General features: G+C 33.9%; 4 protein-coding genes across 4 annotated transcripts; all 4 read right to left on the minus strand.

Moving 5' to 3' along the window:
- Window positions 1-3577: 3577 nt before the first annotated feature.
- Window positions 3578-4159, minus strand: LOC110913341. Its single transcript, XM_022158179.1, has one exon. The coding sequence runs from the start codon at window positions 4157-4159 to the stop codon at window positions 3578-3580; it is 582 nt and encodes a 193-aa protein (XP_022013871.1).
- Window positions 4160-8683: 4524 nt separating this feature from the next.
- On the minus strand, window positions 8684-9465 carry LOC110914824. Its single transcript, XM_022159520.2, has one exon. It carries the CDS (start codon window positions 9391-9393, stop codon window positions 8815-8817), a length of 579 nt encoding a protein of 192 aa, XP_022015212.1. The 5' UTR covers window positions 9394-9465; the 3' UTR covers window positions 8684-8814.
- A 3311-nt stretch (window positions 9466-12776) lies between these two features.
- LOC110914825 lies at window positions 12777-13563 on the minus strand. Its single transcript, XM_022159521.2, has one exon. It carries the CDS (start codon window positions 13487-13489, stop codon window positions 12911-12913), a length of 579 nt encoding a protein of 192 aa, XP_022015213.1. The 5' UTR covers window positions 13490-13563; the 3' UTR covers window positions 12777-12910.
- A 7549-nt stretch (window positions 13564-21112) lies between these two features.
- On the minus strand, window positions 21113-21691 carry LOC110913342. The gene has a single exon (XM_022158180.1). The coding sequence runs from the start codon at window positions 21689-21691 to the stop codon at window positions 21113-21115; it is 579 nt and encodes a 192-aa protein (XP_022013872.1).

Genomic DNA, 21691 nt, shown 5'->3' on the forward strand with positions numbered 1-21691 from the left:
CCTATTTGTATAGAGCCCAACTTAGAGTTCATTTGGTCGGGCTATATAGCCCAAATGATAGACCTGATGCTTAGGCTAGAGGTGTAAAAAACCGGTATTTTTTTTTCACAAACTGAACCACCTTTCTAACCTGATCACATAACATCTGAACAGATCTTTTCTTATCAGTAAAAATCCTGTTATTCCTTTCTTGACATATCAAATAAACCACATTAGCCAATACAAGTTTCCTTATTATACTCCAAATAGACTTAGAATTACCCTGCCCTTCAACATAATGAACTATATCAGGTCAATCATCACTCATCAGGAGCATCATTAAAATCACCCATCACTTTCACCCTTCTCCATACAGCTTTAGAGAACTCACAGATGATATAATCATTCTTAGTCTATGCATCTAGAAATAAAAAAATTAAACCCAAAAATCTCATATTGATTTGAAATCAAACATTACACAGGTATAAAGCACTTAAATTATTGGTCCAAGTGGATGATATAAAAATTCATAATTTCAGATGTCACATCCTTTATTCATATCGATTCATAACTTCTAACATTCCTTGTATAAGATACTTCCTCATTCAAACAGTGCTACAGGAAGTGCATAATTTCAAATGCGACACACTTTTATCCAATTACAGATTTCACTCAATGCGATCACCAGTAGATTTATAGAAAAGAGATCATTGTGAAGTAGATAAAATGTGCATAATCTAAGAGAGGGAGAGAGTGCGCACTCTGTGAAATATAAGATCGAGAAGAGAAGAATTGTAAACAAATTTGATGTCTTTTTGTTTCCAGTTGCTTCTCTGACCTTCTTGAACCGTTCGCACCGCTACTATTGCCGCCGCTGATGACGAATAGGACACTGAGCGCGATTGCAGATCCAACATCCACGAAAATACCCGTTTATTTGGATGGATCAACTTGAGAGCTATATTTTTCTTTGGCTTGAAAGTGGCTCCGTCTTTGTAGGAGCCTTTGTGAAACTAATCATGCATTTGTATATCTATAGTATCAAAACGGACACATCAATTTCAAAAGTAACCTATGAATTAATACAAAATCAAAGTGTTTCAGGTCGTACTTCACAAAGCAGTCATATAAAACCTAAAAACATAACTCAAAACCCTAAATTTAGGCTAAAATCCATCTTACCATTGCATAAGGTATCTTCTGCTTCGGTCTTCCTATGGTGATGGTGACCATGACCCCATGAATTTACTCCTCCTGACCTTTCTTCAACATACCTAAGTCTTAACAACCTTTCCCACAAGAGGAAAAAAAACAACCACAATAGATGAACAAAAAAAAACATTAGTTAATCAAATGCCTTTCAATTCCAACTGCAATAAATGAACAAAATTTGTAGCGATCAAACCTAGAACTTCTTCCAGGATTCGATTCCAATGTAAACCCTAAGCATTTCTCCATCCTTCAAGACGTAAACAAAAAAAATCTGTATTGTGTACCTGTGGGTGGTAATTAATGGATTCTGGGATGGATGAGATCAGAATGTGGCCAAGGAAGAGCTAGAGAGCAGTGGCGGAATCAACCGGTGATGTTGTCGGATTGGAGACACTGGCGTCAAATTGGATTTCCTGTTGAAACCTTTGATTGGAATGTGTCTTGCTCATTGGATGGATTTTTCAATCTCACTCGCAGCATTATATGGATTTTGAATCAGCTACAGGAATTTTGGGAGAATAAAAACTACAAACAATGGTAAACAACCAATTGCGTCTCAAACCTCTGCCTCCAGTTAATTGCCAGACCATGTATTTCATTGAGGATAAAACTGAAGGAATTTGATAGTGATGGTCGATGGGAGAATGAAAATATAGGGGAGGAAAGAAGGCTTCTCAAGTTCTCATTATATAGAAGAACACAACTGCAGCAGGTACACCACTACCCATTTTTTTAGGAACTGAGCATTTAAATCCACTACTACCCATTTTTTTAGGTGCTGAAGTGCCAAAAACATGGACAGAAAAACTGCTCAAACGTGGGATGGTGTTGTTCAGTTATGTAGGAACATGGACAGAAAAACATGCTTGCTGCAAGTAACCGCTCAGAACTGCCTTCAACAGCGGTTAAAATTAAGAGTTTAAACGGCCCAGATTTAATCTCAGCATAATCGAACGGCTGATATTGATTTCAAAGGTAACTTCCACTTAATGGGTTCCATATATATATAATTTTAGTGACTAATTGTTCAACAAACATTCTTGTTGATCGAATAAACAGAGTAAAATTTGCATTACGTAGTATGCTAACCCTAGTAAACTTTAATTTTTGTCCATGTGGTTTGGTCCAAAAATCAAGTTTAGTTCAATTTTCAAATGTTTAATAGTTTAAATGTCACGTGTTTGTATTTTTAACACTTTTCATCTCTATAAGTGATAGAGGCTAATGATTCTGTTAAGTTAGCACCAATTTCCCCTCACGTGACGGTAAAATCGTCCTTTCAACTTCAATGTTGTCTTCAACCTCAATTGAGCGTCTTCATATGCCCTAAATCGACGGCCACTTCATTTTCCTCTCTAAAATGGTTAACCATCAGAGCACCACCATCCAAACATTGTTGCTATCAACCCGTAACGACACCAATAATCAACAACCTACATCATCGTGACCATGAATCATCAGTACAAACCATTAGATCTTGTGCCAGCATTTTTGTCTACAACAATTAGATATCGTGCCCCGCAAACATACATGCAAGCCTCACAAGATTAATTGTTGAATCTAAGTTGCGAGGTTTTAACCTTCATGGTCTTCTTCGATTGCATCTACTAGATGAAAGAACTCAATAGAAAGAGTAAGCGACCAGAGTCTATAAACCACCATGTAACGCTCAACATTAGTGATTTATCCAATACAAGTATGTAGGTAAAAGTATTACAATTACATAGATGTGTATGTGTGTATGTATGTATATATGTTGTACTAGGGAACTCAAACCCAAGTGGGTTGGGTTCGTATGGGTGGGCTGGCCCAACAAGTCCATTGGTATTTTCTTGATTGAGCTTTAATGGTTTGATCCAGTATACTAGCTACATCATCATCTTGTGGTATTAAATAACCCCATCAATGCTTTCTTGATTAAATTAAAAATAAAATTACCCCGTACAAGATCAGGCTCTTTAATTGTTCATCAAGTGAGTAAGATTTAATTCTTTTTTTTTTAATATGGTCCAAGTGGAGGTAACAAATCTGTAATTTGGGTTACATATCGAATGTTTAATTTTTAGTACATGTCATAATAGTTGGCGCTAACCTGTAAACATCTTTTTTTCCATTTTCTAATATGTGAATATGATGCGTTCATATTAGTAAAAAGCGTAAATGTTTATTTTATATCCGTTAACTGAATTGACATGTTATCTCTTTAGTTTAACCAGTTACAGAAATAAAAGGCACAAACCACATGGACTAGCTTGTAGATCAATAAATTGAAAAGTTCACATTTCTTGTCAATTAACTAACAACAATCTCTTTTTGTCTATTGTCTACCAAACTAACATCTCTCTTGATTCCTCTCTATTTCCTAATGTTTACATTTTTATTGTGTCTAAAACGCATCCAAAGCAGCTCCTATTAGAAAAAACTCACTATCAATGTATGTATTGTTACAACAATCACCATGGCAACACCCACAACCCTCATCCCATTTATTCATCTTCCTTACAACCATACCTTCACTAGAAAGGACTTCATTAATTTTCATGCCTACACAAACCGAAGGCACTTTCACGCCTTTTTTCTTCGAATCCATCATCACCCATCTCTTCATTTCCATGTTTGGTGACTCAAAAACGTCTCTCCAAGACACCTCGGCTCTTCCCACAAGTTGTGATCGTCCAAACAAGGTAATCGAATTGCTCCTCCAACGAAGCTCTAAAACAATTGTTCCATGAGTGATCATGTCCATTGATTGCTTAGTCCCTTGGCAATCCAAGGAGAACGATTCGTTCCAAGATAAGTCTCCGTTTGAAGAAACTTCTCGGCTATCCACGCGTACCCTTTTCTTGTTTCCAGCCGAAAGATAGCATCTAACAAACAAGTAGCCACTAGAGTTGGCCAGTTGGATGTTTCTTGCATTCATGATCTTCAATTCACAACGAAGAGATGATAGAGCTTTTAGTGCATCCATTTGTATATGTATTGAATGTGCTTTACGTTTGAATTGATGAGAGAGAGGGCTATAGAGAGATGATTATATGTGTTTTGAGTACTATGGTGTCCACAAAGATGGGTGCGGTATATATATGGATGTGGGTAACCCAAAATCTAATATAAAAGTAGATAAAATCAGCCGACCCCAACCAGAACATATGTGATTGAATGTCTAGTGTATAGCAAAGATACTTGAAATATTATAGGGCCCATTTCTTTATTTTATCATAACAATCTTTGAACATCACCAAGAGATCTTTCAAGATTTTAGCTCTAGAAAAAAGGTATTAAATAAAAGGGACACTAATCCATTGCAAAGGCCTCCATTTGGTTTATAATATTATGTAAACCTTAATCATTTAGTTTATAATAATATGTAATCCTTAATAGAAATAAATTATTATAGTGGAGTTGTGACTTTTGTTCTCCAATAAGTAGATGGTAATTTTATTACATCCTTTTATTTAACAAAATGTAAACAGATATAAATTAAAATATAAAATCTGAAAAAGAAACACATATGAATGATAATATATAGTTCTCATAACTTTTGTCATTCTAGTTTAATCTAAACTAGCGGGTTTCGTCCGCGCTACGCCGCGGGCACTCTACCAGTATTGGTTCATTACGTTACTGACACTTGCTATAGCAACAGAAAGATAAAACACAATAAATAAAGTCTTGATATGCACAAAAGAATATTTGAATAAATGTAATTTTCTTTACTAAATAATAAAAAGTATATATATCCTTAAAAAACCTCGTGTATTGTACGAATTGAATAAATCTAATTTTATACATCAAAAATAAAATTACGATTTTGGCCCCGTGGTTACATCACTTTTAACCTTTTAGCCCAAAAAAAGAATTTTTTAACATATAAGCCCCTAACGTCTTTTTTTCTAACCTTTCTGGCCCCTAACGTCTTTTTTATCCCTTTTGGCCCCTAACATTTAAAGGATGGAGTTAGTGTTAGGGGCCAAAAGGGTTAGAAAAGAAGACGTTGGAGGCTCAGATGTTAAAAAATTCTTTTTTGGGATAAAAGGGTAAAAGTGATATAACTACAGGGTTTAAAATCATAATTTTCTCTAAATAATATTATAAATGAGAAGAAAATATTAAACTAAATAAAAATTATACATAAGATATTAAACTAAATAATATTTAATAGGAGAGTTATCTATAATTAATTAGAAAAGATTAAATTAAAATAATAATTATCTATAAGAGATACTCTAATATGATGACAAGTGTCTCAAAAGTGGTTTCTTTTATTATATAGTATAGATAGATTATAACCCCGTGTATTACATGGGTTGAATAAATAAATTTTATATACTAAATAATAAAATAATATATTTTTAAAAACCTTTTTTATTGCACAAGTTGAATAAATATAAGTTTATATATTAAATAAAAAAAAGTTATATCTATAAGAACAATATTGTACAGGTTGAATAAATGTAATTTTATATACAAAATAAAAAAGTTATATTTTTAAAACCACATGTATTACACAAGTTGAATAAATGTAATATTGTTTACCAAATAATAAAATAATACATCTTTAAAAAACCCCATTTATTACACGGGTTGAATAAATGTAATTTTATATACCAGATAATAGAAAAATTACATCTTTAAAAATATACGTATTACACGGTTTGAATAAATGTAATTTTCTTTACTAAATAATAAAAAGTATATATATCCTTAAAAAAACCTCGTGTATTGTACGAATTGAATAAATCTAATTTTATGGAGTTAGTGTTAGAGGCCAAAAGGGTTAGAAAAGAAGACGTTGGAGGCTCAGATGTTAAAAAATTCTTTTTTGGGATAAAAGGGTAAAAGTGATATAACTACAGGGGCTAAAATCATAATTTTCTCTAAATAATATTATAAATGAGAAGAAAATATTAAACTAAATAATAATTATACATAAGATATTAAACTAAATAATATTTAATAGGAGAGTTATCTATAATTAATTAGAAAAGATTAAATTAAAATAATAATTATCTATAAGAGATACTCTAATATGATGACAAGTGTCCCAAAAATGATTTCTTTTATTATATAGTATAGATTTCTGTAACTTTTAATATACTTTTTTTTGCCTGGTTTCTATTCGATCAAATAATAAATAAATCATGATTAGAACTATGTTATTATTAGAATTTATGTTTTACTCTTTAAATAAATTAAACAAATATAAACGCTACATACATACATCATTTCAAACTGCAATCATATATAGATTTAGGGTTATTGTATTTTAACAATCTTAAGTTTCACATATTGGCCGATAATAATCTCAACTTAAAAAATTCCCTCCAATAATCTGAACTCGTAAAAGTTTAGCCGTCATTGATCCTTTTCTAACATAGATGCACTTAAATCAATTAAGTAGTCTCTAGATGTAACTGAATCTATTAAGGAGACCAAATTATTATATGTTTGAAAAGGATCAATGACGGCCAAACTTTTACAAGTTGGGATTATTGAAGGGAATTTTTAAAGTTGAGATTATTATCGGCCAATAGGTGAAACTTATCATTATTAAAATCCAATAACCCATAGATTTATCACCAAATTTTATTTACTTGAGAGTAAATTAACATAAGCCCACTGAGATCAATTCACTGATTAATAAATAAGTACAATAAAGTGTAAAGTATTTTATTTACAACTCATTTTGGATAGAGACGATCATAATAATATTTGAAATAACCCTCTTTACATTGGATTGGCAGAGATGTAACTTTATGACTGTGTAACGTTATCCGAATCCATCAGTGGAATCATTTTTAAGTGAAATCATTGTGTAAGCGACTCGTTGTAGAAATTAATGTGCAAGGGACAAATTTATTACTTATTCTGCCTATATATGCTACTTTTGTTCTTTCAAGTTTCTAATTTGTTTGTTTTTTCTATCATCTATGTCACTTTTCTTGTTATCCTTGTAATGTTTTTTATTTTTTTATTTTTTATCAATGTTACTTTTCTTATCAACTTATTATTCTAACTTTTGTAATTCTAACAAGTTGATGTCTCGCCCGTTTTGTGGGGAGATAGCTGAATAATTCTCAATCAATTAAAAAAAGACTACTATAATTTTGCTAGGAAAAAGAAAAACAAAAACGATGATAAGACCGTAATTTTGGGCTCAAGGCAAAACTGTAATTTTTCAGGACTAATGAGTGAGTGTTGGGCATCTCCTTGACACGAAAAAAAAAATTATATCAAGTAAACCAATTAAAAAAAACCTTTATAGTTTTGCTAAAAAAATTAAAACGATTGGAAAAACGAAATTTTTAACTGAGGGCGAAATTTTAATTCGGAGATAAATCGTAAATTAAATGGACCAACGGGGGAGTGCCAGGAAGCTACCGGCACGACTGTAATTTTACACTGGGGGCAAAATTGTAATTTCACCAGGAAAACAAACAAAAACAATGGGCAAAATGTAAATTTAAGTTGAGGGTAAAATCGTAAATTGGGTGTGAGAAAAAAAAACTAATGGCAAAATTATAAATTTATAGGGGGCAATATCGTAATTTTGAATCTGAGGGCAAAATTGGAATTTTAGCTGAGAACAAAAGCATAAATTTATTTTTAAGCGGGGGTAAAAACATAATTTTGAACTGATGGGGAAATCGTAATTTTAAGGGAAAAAAACTAATGGCAAAACTGTAAATTGAAACGGGGCAACATCGTAATTTTAAACCGGGGGCAAAATTAAAATATTTAGCTGGGAGTAAAAGCGTAAATTTATTTTTAAGTGGGGGCAAAAACATAATTTTGAACTAATGGCAAAATCGTAATTTTAAAATGGGATAAAATCATAAATTTGTTGGGCCAATAGAGGAGTGCCAGACAGATGCCTGACACTATTACTTTGCCGCCCATTTTGCCCAATAAAGGGCGACACCTATTCCCATGTCGGTGCCGCCACTTCTTTTTGTAGTAGTTGAAAGTGTTTATTTATATTTTTTTATCTCATTTATTACGGTGTCATTTCTTCTAACTCTTATACATGTGTTGTCACTTTTATTCATTTTAACTCTCTTACTTTCGTTCTTTCTCTTAATTGGCCTTTGTTCTTATGCATTTGTTCTACTGATGGCCCTGAGATAAGAACCAACAAACGGTATGATTGTTGTATCTGTTCAATACTTGAGCTCGAGATAGAAGTTAAACGAGCCTAAGAACGAGCCAACAAACTGAGTCATGAGCCGAGAGCTCGACTCAGTTACAAAATGTAATTCTAATGTTTATTTTTATTTTTTGTATCTTTGTATACTAGTCCTAGTTCCAAGACAAAGATTACGCTTCCATCTTTTACCCGCTATTTTGTGTCTAGAAGTGTACCTTTTTTAGAAGAAAAGTTAAAACAGGATGCATAGAAATAATGATATAACATGATACACAACATTTAGACGTTTTAGTTAAATGCAAAGTACACCTAAAGAAATATTAAAACAAAAATCACGTAGACTCATTTGTAGATAAAAAATAGGTTGAAGTTTTCACATTTCTTGCACATTAACTAACTACAATCTCTTCTTGTCTACTAAACGAAAATCTCTCTTGATTCCTCTCTATTTCCTAATGTTTACACTTTTATTGTGTCTAAAACGCATCCAAAGCAACACCTATTAGAAAAAACTCACTATCAATGTATGTATTGTTACAACAATCACCATGGCCGCACCCACAACTCTCATCCCATTTGTTCGTCTTCCTTACAACCATACTTTCACTAGAAGGGACTTCAATCTTCATATCTACACAAACCGAAGGCGCTTTGACGCCTTTTTTCTTAGTTTCCATCATCACCCATCTCTTCATTTCCATGTTTGGAGACTCAAAAACATCTCTCCAAGACACCTCGGCTCTTCCCACAAGTTGCGACCGTCCAAACAAGGCAATTGAATTGCTCCTCCAACGAAGCTCTAAAACAATTGTTCCGTGAGTGATCATGTCCATTGATTGCTTAGTCCCTTGGCAATCCAAGGAGAACGATTCGTTCCAAGATAAGTCTCCCTTTGAAGAAACTTCTCGGCTATCCACATATACCCTTTTGTTATTTCCAGCCGAAAGATAACATCTAACAAACAAGTAGCCACTAGAGTTGGCCAGTTGGATGTTTCTAGCATTCATAATCTTCAACTCACAATGAAGAGATGATAGAGCTTTTAGTGCATCCATCTGTGTATGTTTTGAATGTGTTAATTTACGTTTGAATTGATGAGAGAGAGGTTATATTTGTTTTGAGTAATAATATGATGTACAGAAAGATGGGTGCGTTATATAGAGATGGATGTGGGTAACCCACAATCTAATATAATAGTAGATAAAATCAACCCACCCCAACTACAAACCATTTGACTGAATGTCTAGTGTATAGTAAAGATACTTGAAATATTCTGGGACCATTTCTTTATAGTAAAGATACTTCATAACAATCTTTGAAGATCACCAAGAGATTTTACAAGATTTTAGCTCTAGAATAAAAGAATATACACAATGAACACTAAACCCATTTCAAAGGCCATGATAAAATTACACTACACGTCTAGCTTTCTTGTATTTAATCAAAGTAATGGGCTAGGTGGCAAGCTAGTGGAGTTGTGACTTTTGCTCTCCAATAAGTAGATGGTAATAAGTAATTCCATCCGTTTAATCAGCATGTAAACCTATATAAATTAACATATACAATCTATAAAACAAACGTAGAAGAAAAATAATGGGTCTATTGTCACTTTATCATTTAAGTTTAATCTAGGTTACAACGGTGAAAATATATATGTAACATTTAGTATACTTTTTGTCCGTTTGATTCAATTGATATATAAATCATGATAACAACTCTGTTTTTTAGGTTTCAAATAAAACAAATATAAACGATACATACAAAATACATGATAGGGTTAGAACAGATTTAGAGGAAAAGAAGCTAAAGAGAAAGATAATTTCACCAAATCTGTTACCATTATTCCTTCATACGTTTAACATAAATAGATATGCAAGTAATTACAATCATACCCCTTGCATAATAGAAAATAACAAAAATACCCTCAAACTAGAAATCAAAGTTTAGATACTAAAAACATAAATAAATAACGTAACAATACTCCCTCCTTAACCCAATTTTTGTCCTCAAAAAGTGATTCAAGGAACCTTGTCTTCATCCTCTTCCGTTGCTTGTTTTTCATCATCTACCACTTCAAGTATGTAGAGTTGTTTTTTCTTACACTTGTGCCCCGGAACGAACCTTTCGGTACACCAGAAACATTCCCCCTTTGCCCTTTTTTGCTCAAGTTCATCACTCGTCAAACGCCTCGATCTAAGGATTCCTGGTGTAGAACTTGATGGCTCGGTTGTTGGACTTGGCAGCAAGGGTAGTTTTGAACCATTAATGGGAGGTGTTATTTTGACATCTTCGGGTTGCAGCCCATCCTCCACAGCGTTGAAACGCTTCATCAAGCATGTGTTGTTCATAGTTTGAATTCTTGCTAACCCATACGCCTCACGTAGTGTTTGAGGCTTGAACATCTTTACCGGCCCTTTTATTTCCGGCTTCAAACCCTTCAAATATAGGCTAACAACATAAGGTTCGCTAACGGTAACCTTGTTAAGCAAGCGATCAAAATCTGAATTATATTCTTGTAGACCCTTGGCGTTATCAGTAAGTTGAACGAGAGATGCAATCTCTTCCATAGGGTCTTCAAACATTGCATCAGAAAAACAGGCAGAGATCGAACGAACATAGTCCGCCCATGGGACCTCGGCAACCGTGGCATTACGGGTCTTCAAGTAGGCACGGTGCCATTGGAGGGCATCACCTTCCAAGTGAACCGCAGCACAACGTAATTTCGAGTCATCAGGAGTGTCATCCATGGAAAAAAAATGTTCGCAGCGATAGACCCACCCCTCAACATCGTCCACCGAAAATTTAGGGAAGTCGATCTTACCGATACGGAATGGTTTGGATGTTCGTGAGTCACCATCTGGGCCGGAGAAGGACCCGAAGGAACTGCCTGACGATTGAACTCCCTTGTCACGGACAGCCTTCAAGATTTCTTCCTGTTGCTTCGATGATTGCTCCTGTTGTTTCATCAAAGCGGCTAAGGCAGTTTGGATATCAGCGATCGCCTTATCGTGGGATTTGAGGGTGTTGTTGACTTCTTGGTTGCGGGTCATGGCGGCGGCGGCAAGGTGTTCCGATGAGGAGTCGGAACGGCTCTGATACCCTTGATAGGGTTAGAACAGATTTAGAGGAAAAGAAGCTAAAGAGAAAGATAATTTCACCAAATCTGTTACCATTATTCCTTCATACGTTTAACATAAATAGATATGCAAGTTACAATCATACCCCTTGCATAATAGAAAATAACAAAAATACCCTCAAACTAGAAATCAAAGTTTAGATACTAAAAACATAAATAAATAACGTAACAATACATTATTTCAAACTGATATAGTTCATAGATTTATCACTAAAATTTATTAATTACTTGAGAGTAAACATAATCCCACTGAGATCAATTCATTGATAAATAATTACAACAAAGTGTAAAGTATTTATAAATCATTTGGATATATAGAGATGCTCATAATAATATTTGAAATAACCCTCTTTACATTGGATTGGTAGAGACAGTGGTGGACTTATAGTGTTAATAGGGGACGTAGCACGGGCTACCCCTCAATCCCGTCTCCGTAGTGTAAACATACCCCTTAACTCCATTTCCGTAGTTTAAAAATACCCTTCAACTCCGTTTCTGTTATATAAAGGATACCCCTGATCCTAAAAAAAGAATTAGGATACCTCTAAATTTTTGGGCTAGTTCCGCCACTGGGTAAAGATGTAACTTTATGACTGTATAAGTGTATAAGTTATCCGAATCCATCAGTGGATACTAGCGCACTTTTAATCATTTTTAAGTGAAATAATTGTGTTAGCGACTCCTTGTAGAAATTATTGTGTAATGTAAGGGACAAATCTATTACTTATTCGGCCTATATTACAATTGTTATCTTTCTAACTTTGTTTTTCGGTTTTTCCTATGTCACAGTTGTTGTTATATTTGTAATTTATTTATTTTATTAATGTTACTTTTGTTATCTTTCTAACTTTTTATCTCTTATAATTCTAAATTTATTTTTATTTTTGTATCTCATGTATTATAGTGTCGTTTCTTTTATCTCTTACATATGTTATCGCTTGTATTCATTTTACCTCGCTTATTTTTGTTCCTTCTGTTAATTCTTTTGTCTCTAGTACATAAGCCTTGAACGATAGCAAGTGGCCTTCGTTCTTAAGTTTGCGGGAAAGACTAATTCTTGAATGTATAGAGACTTTAGAGTTGTATTATTCTGTCTTCAAAGATCTCTTTGAACTTGGACTTCAAAGATAGACTTTAGAGTTGTATTATTCGTTCAATTGTTCAATACCTGAGTTCATCCACCTTAAAGAACCTTTTGATAATTTTTTTTGGGATCTTTGTATAACATGATACACAAAATTAACTAGTAATAGTCATATGCAAAGTCCACCTAAAGATATAAAAACAAAACTAGTTTGTAGATGATAAAAAGGTTGAAATTTTCACATTTCTTTCTTGTACATTAACTAACTACAATCTCTTCTTGTCTAGTGTCTACTTAACGAATATCTCTCTTGATTCCTTTCTATTTCCTAATGTTTACACTCTTGAAATTTCTAAAATGCATCTAAAGCAGCTCCTATGAGAAAAAACTCACTATCAATGTATGTATTGTTACAACAATCACCATGGCAGCACCCACAACTCTCATTCCATTTATTCATTTTTCTTGCAACCTTAACTTCACTAGAAGGGACTTCAATCTTCATATCTACACAAAGCGAAGGCGCTTTGACGCCTTTTTTCTTCGTTTCCATCATCACCCATCTCTTCATTTCCATGTTTGGTGACTCAAAAACGTCTCTCCAAGACACCTCGGCTCTTCCTGCAAGTTGCGACCGTCCAAACAAGGCATTTGAATTGCTCCTCCGACGAAGCTCTAAAACAATTGTTCCGTGAGTGATCATGTCCATTGATTGCTTCGCCCCTTGGCAATCCAAGGAGAACGATTCATTCCAAGATAAGTCTCCGTTTAAAGAAACTTCTCGGCTATCCACGCGTACCCTTTTGTTGTTTCCAGCCGTAAGATAGCATCTAACAAACAAGTAGCCACTAGAGTTGGCCAGTTGGATGTTTCTAGCATTCATAATCTTCAACTCACAATGAAGAGATGATAGAGCTTCTAGTGCATCCATCTGTGTAAGATTTGAATGTGTTTTATGTTTGAATTGATGAGAGAAGGTTGTATTTGTGTTGAGTAATAATATGATGTCCAGAAAGATGGGTGTGTTATATAGAGATGGATGTGGGTAACCCACAATCTAATATAATAGTAGATAAAATCAACCCACCCCAACTACAAACCATTTGACTAAATGTCTAGTGTATAGTAAAGATACTTGAAAGATTCTGGGATCGTTTATTTATTTTATCATAACAATCTTTGAAGATCACCAAGAGATCTTACAAGATTTTTGCTCTACAAAAAAGAATATATACAATGAACACACTAAAGTGCTAAACCCATTTCAAAGGCCATTATAAAATTACACGTCTAGTTCTATTATATGAGTTCAAAGTAATGGGCTAGTCGGCAAGCTAGTGGAGTTGTGACTTTTGCTCTCCAATAACTAGACGTTAGTTAGTAAATATATATGGTGTACAAAATCCGGTTTAAGCTTAAACGATTCGATTATAAACTAGTCCCTTGTTTTTAGTTTGGTCTCAAAGCGGTTTGACCCAAACTCGATTATAAACTAGTCCCTTGTTTTTAGTTTGGTCTCAAAGCGGTTTGACCCAAACTGATTCGGGTTAAGAACAGGTTTTTTGGGTTGAAAAAACTAACCCACCCAAACCGATATGGATGAGGTTCAAAACCAGTTTTAGCATTCAAACAGGGTTTTTTATCAGTTTTTTATTAGCTTTTTAGGTGGGCTCAAACCAGTTCGGGCTGTAACTGATTCTCAACCCAAAAACCCTAAACATGTACCAAACCACCGGGTCGTGTTGCACCCATACCGGTTTTAGCTAAACTAGTTTTTACCGGATCGGGGCAAAGTCGGTTCTGGGTCGCCGGGCCAAACCAATTGTATACCTCTACATAACACCGGTTAATCGTTAACATTTTTTGTCCAATTTATTAGTGTATGTATATATAGAGTTAGTTTTTACCGGATCGGGGCAAAGTCGGTTCTGGGTCTTCGGGCCCAAACCAATTGTACACCTCTACATAACACCGGTTAATCGTTTAACATATTTTTTCCAATTTATTAGTGTATGTATATATAGAGTTTTTGTATAGACGCATTTATGTTAGTTGAAGTTAGTTAAGAGGTTAGTTGTATGTTGGTTGCCTATATATAGAGATTGTATAGATTGTAAATAATGAGAAATGAAATGAAACCTTGCATTGTCTTGATTTCTTTTATGGTATATATCAGAGCTAAACTGCTCTGACGAGACTGTTGCTTCTAAGCTAAACTTTATGATTTAGTTTTCATGTAATCGAATATAAATGCCAACCCATACACAATATTTCAACAGCTATTTAGATGAATTCATTGATAAATAAGTAACAAATGTAAACTAATTACAACTCATTTTGGATAGAGTTGTCCATAAAAATATTTGAAATAACCCCTAGCCACATGCCCGGCTTCTTTACATTGGTTTGGATTGGTAGAGATGTAACTTTATGAGTGGACAATATATCCGAATCGTTCAGTGGATACGAGCACCCTTTTAATCATTTTTAAGTGAATTGTGTTACCGACTTGTTGTAGAAAATAATATGAAGTGAATACTAGTACTTATTTTAGTTGTTATCTTTCTAATTTGGTTAAATTTAGAAATATTGGATTTTAATAATCTTGCTATTCGTCTGGCCGCCAACAATCCCAACTAAAAAATAACCACTAACAATCCCAACTATTAACATATTGGCCTCAAATGGACTCTGACTAACAGAACCCTAACGTCGTTGTAACCTTATTACGGACCTTTAGAAACATTCTTTTAGTAAAATCCCCAATTATTGAAGTCGTCGAAAAATCCTTTTTGGTCGGAAAACTCAACATTTTCGTCCCAAAACTCTTTATAACCTTAGATAGGAACTTTAGAAATCTTTTTCTAGCCAAAAACGGTTTTCCAGCAATCGGAGACTAACAGCGTTACGGTTCTTTTAGCCAGGGTTCATTGGAGACCAATATGTTAATAGTTGGAACTGCCAGTGGTTATTTTTTAAGTTGAAACTGTTGACGGTAATAACAAATAGTTAGAATTATTAAAATCTAATATTCCTTTAATTTATCGGTGTTACTTTTGTAAAAAAATATTTTATCTATTGTATCGTTGTTATTTGTTTATCTCATATTAAAGTTAAAATATTTTTCGATTTGGGATCGCATAGATGTCTTTTCATCAAATATGTAAGGGGTAGGCTAAATGTACCCCCTCTTATTACTTTTTATACCCCTCTTTCATAAAATCACATTAAAATTTGTAATACTTACCCCCTATACAAATTATCATTTTAAAAAATATTCTCTTTGTTACAAAATAAATTCAAAAGTGTAAAAAAAGATTACCAACGTTTTTTTAAGAAATTGTTTTTTAATTTTTATTTAAAAAACATATTTTTTAAAAGTTCTCGGATATTGTTTTTAAAGACACTTTTCAAATAGTATTTTGATTATGCTTTTTTATTGAACATCTTTATAAATAAATACTAACATTTTTTATAAAAAAACAATAAAAAAAGTTTTGAACTCTCTTTTTAAAAGAAATCTATATTATGTTTTTCCCTTGTATAGTTTATATTTAAATGTCCTACTTTTATATTTTTTAGTACTTTAAATGTGTTTATAAAATAATTAACAATTTTTATTTGTTAAAAAGTAATAAAGTTTTTTTCTTTTAAAATAGTATTTATAGCCCTAGCACATATTAATCATTCAAACCATCTATGTAAGTGAACAAATAAACAATAGGTACTAAAACAATTTTATCAAACTATAAATTAACAATCTATAGAAGTTCAAATTTAATTAGTGTAAGGAGTATATTATAAAGAAGTTAAAAGCAGTTTAGCACTTTCGATCGAAGTGAACACTTTAATAAATATGTTTTTTAAATTAATATACAAAACAAACAAAAATTTTGAAAAAAAAAAAACGTCTACAATATTTTTTTACACTTTAGAATTTGTTTTGTAACAAAAAGAATACTTTTAAAAAATATGACATGTATAGGGGGTAAATATGATAAGTTTAAATGTGATTTTATGGAAATAGGGTAAGAAAAGTAACAAGAGGGGGTACATTTAGTAGCCCCGTATGTAAATAGAAACATAAATTCGTTGAAATTTAACATTGAGAAATTGGGTGGCCCAGCCTTTCAAAGAAAAAAAAAAAGAAAAAAAGAAAAAAGAAAGGGAAAATTACGAATTTGTATTTTGACCAATATGGTTTTCAATTTTGTTACTCTCATGCGTCCTTAGAAGGATCTCTGAGCACGGGAGTGGTCTGCGACGCACGGGAGTGGTCTGTCGGTCTGTCCGAAGAGTCAGCCAAAACGGGAGTGGTCCACCGACGCACGGGAGTGGTCCGCGACGCACGGGAGTGGTCCGCGACGCACGGGAGTCGTCTGCCGACGCACGTGAGTGGTCTGCCGACGCACGGGAGTGGTCCGCCGACGCACGAGAGTGGTCTGTCGGACACGTGTCAGCTCTAGGGACTTGGACGCATCAACATAATATTCGGACTCTTCCCGTGCTGAGTGGTCCTTCCAAGGACGCAGTAGGGTGAAAATTTGAAAACACTCTTGGTCAACCAACAATTTCGTAATTTTCCCAAAAAGAAAACTTGGGTGGCCCGGATTCCCACACTTGAAACAAACGTAATGTTTAAATTGACATTCGCCTAGGTGTTTTCGACCACAAGTTTGGCAATGACTTTGTTCAACTTTGGCTAGGGTGGTAAACAAACCGAATGAACACGTATAAGACCTTGTTCGTTTTCAACGTGTTCGTTTGTTAAGAAATATATATGTTTATGAACACTTATCGAACGAGATTTTATGTTTGTGTTCGTTTGTTAAGGAAATGAACTTGTTCGTGTTTGTTTGTTAATTTTAGGCAAGAACACAAAGGAACATTGATAGACACAAATAAGCACAAACTAATGTTTATAAACACAAATGGAAACAAACGACCTAGCGTTCATGAGCAGAATATATAATACACCGACACTTATTAATAATTTTATTTATTAGGATTTTGAAGTATTTAAAGAAAATATAAAAACTAAAAACGTTAATGAACTATTGAACACAAACAAACATGTTACTGAACGTTCACGAACATAAATGAACGAGCACGGCCTATGTTCATGTTTGTTCATTTAACTAAGCAAACGAAAGTTCTTGTTCATGTTCGTTTTTTTAATAAACGAACGAACACAAACAGACTTCCTACCAAACAGTTCACGAACTGTTCATCAAATGTTTGGTTCGTTTGCAACCCTAACTTTGGGACTTGAATTTCTTGGAGCTCGGAATATTTTCTTTTCTTTGTTAGGTTAAAATTTCTCTCGATTTATATATTTTACCCGTTCAGTTTGCTTTTAAAGTTCTAGTCCCCTCACGAGCCCAATCAATTATTTCTTGTTATGTCTCATACTTTGAGGGACTTATGAATTCCCTGTATTCAACATTAAGCATGTTATGGTATCGTTTAATTTTCATTCGATCAGTACGTTTTATTTCAAACAAAATTTGGTCTTGTCAGATATATAGAAAGATGGGTCTGTTATATATAGATGGAAATCATATATGAGAAGCTTTTAAAATGTGAACAAATTTTAGGCATATATATATATATATATATATATATATATTGGTTAAATTATATGGATATGATTAAGGATTCCATTAATGGTCTATGTGGTTTTGAGAAAATTGTGGATTTAGGTGTAAATATATATATATATATATATATATATATATATATATATAGAGAGAGAGAGAGAGAGAGAGAGGAATGTTAACGTACATTACGGCTTAACGTACATCACGTACGACAGGTAATTACGCACGTTCATTTTAAAATCACGCACGTTATAACTCAATAATCCAAAATCACGCATGTTGAAACACAATAATCACGCATATTGAAAACATTAATCACACATGTTATAGAACAAATCACGCACGTTATTGTACTTGAAGTACGTTAAGCCGTAATGTACGATATACTTTTTCTATATATATATATTGGTTAAGTTATATGGATATGATTAAGGATTCCATTGATGGTCTATGTGGTTTTGAGCAAATTGTGGATTTAGTCCACAAACTTTATTTAATATTGTTTTGGTCTCTAGTGATCTTATTTGTTTTCATATTAACAACCCAAATAACTTTCCCAAAAGAAAAAGAAAAACTTTTTTACTATTCCCAATAACATCGAAGAAAAAGAGTACTCAGGGCGCAGATTTGTTTTTCATTCTTCACGCGTGGATATGTGTAATACACCACCGCAACCAACCTTCAAAACGCGTGAATTGTATAACTCGTGGCCATCATGACGCGTGAAGAATTGAAGGTGCCGCACACCATGTTCGATGGAGATGAGTGGGGGGGGGGGGTGAGTGATGGACACCCCCACTAAAATCCATCACTAGTGATGGAACCTAGTTCGATGACGTGGTGTTTGATGTTTGGGTGTTGTGAGTGATGGAAAACCATCACTAGTGGAGCCCGCTAACTAGTACCCTATTTTTTGTAACTACAGATCATGTAAGTTCTTTATTTGATCTTGAAATCGAAGCCAATCAAATGGATTGGACCTTCTTCGCTAAGAAATTCTCATCGGCTACTTATTTGTTTTCTAATTGAATGAATCAACCTCATCTCTACGCTCGATACACAAAACGGAATTGCCATTGTCAGTATTCACAATAATAAGCACTCACAATGGAGTCAATATGCGCCCATACTCAAATTATAGGAAAAATGTAAGACTTTGTTTATTTTCATTCATCCATACATCGGAGTCCCCATCCCCATATCTCATACCCCGGTTATGTGAAAAACTAAAGTAAACTTCACATTTGGGGTTTCATTATATATTCATCCCCTATATTCATCTGCTAAATCATATTGTTAATGGTTGTGAGTGGAAAGATATATATAATTTAATTGATTATGAATATATATGGGAACCACCCAATAACTATAGTGTAATGTAACCATCCACTATTTGTGGCCTAGTGATAAAGAGGTTTGAGTTTTCCAAAGAAGATCTAAGTTCAATCCTTACTCATGTCATTTTGGTGGATTAGATAATGATAGATAGAGATTAGCCTCCTTACAGAGGTGTCAGGCTCTATCTTGAGTCCACCCGTGTTTTCGTCCCACCGTGTGTTAAGCCAGAGAGTTCTACTCATGTGGTGGCACAACGACTGTCAAGTGGCAGCCGACGGTATGGTTTCACGGGGGAACGCCCATGCCAAACTCTGAAGCAGCGTGGACCTGGTCAAGACAACATAGTCTGGCCGAGTGGAGTAACGGGGCTCTCCAATTAAGGAGTGTGATAGCCTAATACAAGAAAGTTGCTGTAAAAAAAAAAAAAAAAAAAAAAAAAAAAAAAAAAAAAAAAACTATATTGAAGCTAGTATTGGCCCCACCTTTTCTCCTCCGATGCTCATTACCCAGAGGACGAACAAGTAAATGGCGCCCCCAATTACTAGACGGCGTGGTATTTGACGCTCCTATGATGAGTTGACATGAGACGCTAACCCACAACACGTATAGCCAGATTAGCTCATGTTAATCCTTGACACTTTTTGTACGGTTTCTAAGAATTATATATTCACATATAAAGGCACCCACAAAAAGTTAATTACAACTCATTTTAGATAAGAGACATCCATAATAATATTTGAAATAAACCGTAGCCACATGACCCGTTTCTTTACACTAGATTGGTAGAAGTTATCCGAATCCATAAGTGGATACGAGGTGAATTATTTTGTATATTTATTTGGTCTATGGTACCTTTATTTTATCTATTGTTATTTCTTTATCAATATGAACTATATCTGCTATTACTTTTTATTACTTTTCGTATTTTTTTTTATTTAGGGTATGTTTGGCAAAAGTAGCTGATGGCTGGTAGTTGAAAGCTGAAGGCTGGAAGCTGGTAGCTGTAGCTAGTAGCTAGTAGCTGTAGCTTTTTTTATATATTTGGTGTTTGTTAGAGTAGCTGGAGCTTTTAATAAAATGTATAAAATGACCAAAATGGGCATAACTAAAAATTTAGAAAGTTGGTGTATTAAAAAGTTCCTTATTTTTAGAGGTTAAAATAGTCATTTTTTCTCTAAAAGCTTGTAGCTACTTCTAAACGCTATTAGTAGTAGCGTTCAACCAAAAGCTTCAATCTTCTAATCTAAAAGCTTAAAACTTCTTCAACCAAACAAAACTTTTTATTTTGTAGGAGCTTTTTCTTAAAAGTTTAAAGATAGAAGCTCCTAAAAGCTTATGTCATTTAGTTTCTCTTTTATTTTCTCTCTTATGTTAACGAAATGAAAATGCAAAATACAAGTATCCGTAAGATATAACATGATACACAACATTAGATAGTCATAGTCATATGCAAAGTCCACCTAAAGATATAAAAACAAAAATGTCATAGACTAGTTTGTTGATGATAAATAGGTTGAAATTTTCACATTTCTTGTACATTAACTAACTACAATCTCTTCTTGTGAATATCTCTCTTGATTCCTTTCTATTTCCTAATGTTTACACTCTTGATATTTCTAAAATGCATCTAAAGCAGCTCCTATGAGAAAAAACTCATTGTCAATGTATGTATTGTTACAACAATCACCATGGCAGCACCCACAACTCTCATTCCATTTATTCATTTTTCTCGCAACCATACCTTCACTAGAAGGGACTTCAATCTTCATATCTACACAAACCGAAGGCGCTTTGACGCCTTTTTTCTTCGTTTCCATCATCACCCATCTCTTCATTTCCATGTTTGGTGACTCAAAAACATCTCTCCAAGACACCTCGGCTCTTCCCACAAGTTGCGACCGTCCAAACAAGGCAATGGAATTGCTCCTCCATCGAAGCTCTAAAACAATTGTTCCGTGAGTGATCATGTCCATTGATTGCTTAGTCCCTTGGCAATCCAAGGAGAACGATTCGTTCCAAGATAAGTCTCCGTTCGAAGAAACTTCTCGGCTATCTACGCATACCCTTTTGTTGTTTCCAGCCGAAAGATAGCATCTAACAAACAAGGAGCCACTAGAGTTAGCCAGTTGGATGTTTCTAGCATTCATAATCTTCAACTGACAATGAAGAGATGATAGAGCTTTTAGTGCATCCAT

The sequence above is a fragment of the Helianthus annuus genome, chromosome 15, assembly GCF_002127325.2.
Source record: "Helianthus annuus cultivar XRQ/B chromosome 15, HanXRQr2.0-SUNRISE, whole genome shotgun sequence".
Taxonomy (NCBI): domain Eukaryota; kingdom Viridiplantae; phylum Streptophyta; class Magnoliopsida; order Asterales; family Asteraceae; genus Helianthus; species Helianthus annuus.

Excerpts from the sequence above, each read along its gene's own strand:
- LOC110914825 (XM_022159521.2), bottom strand. The coding sequence starts at position 13,489 with ATGGATGCACTAGAAGCTCTATCATCTCTTCATTGTGAGTTGAAGATT.
- LOC110914824 (XM_022159520.2), bottom strand. The coding sequence starts at position 9,393 with ATGGATGCACTAAAAGCTCTATCATCTCTTCATTGTGAGTTGAAGATT.
- LOC110913341 (XM_022158179.1), bottom strand. The coding sequence starts at position 4,159 with ATGGATGCACTAAAAGCTCTATCATCTCTTCGTTGTGAATTGAAGATC.
- LOC110913342 (XM_022158180.1), bottom strand. The coding sequence starts at position 21,691 with ATGGATGCACTAAAAGCTCTATCATCTCTTCATTGTCAGTTGAAGATT.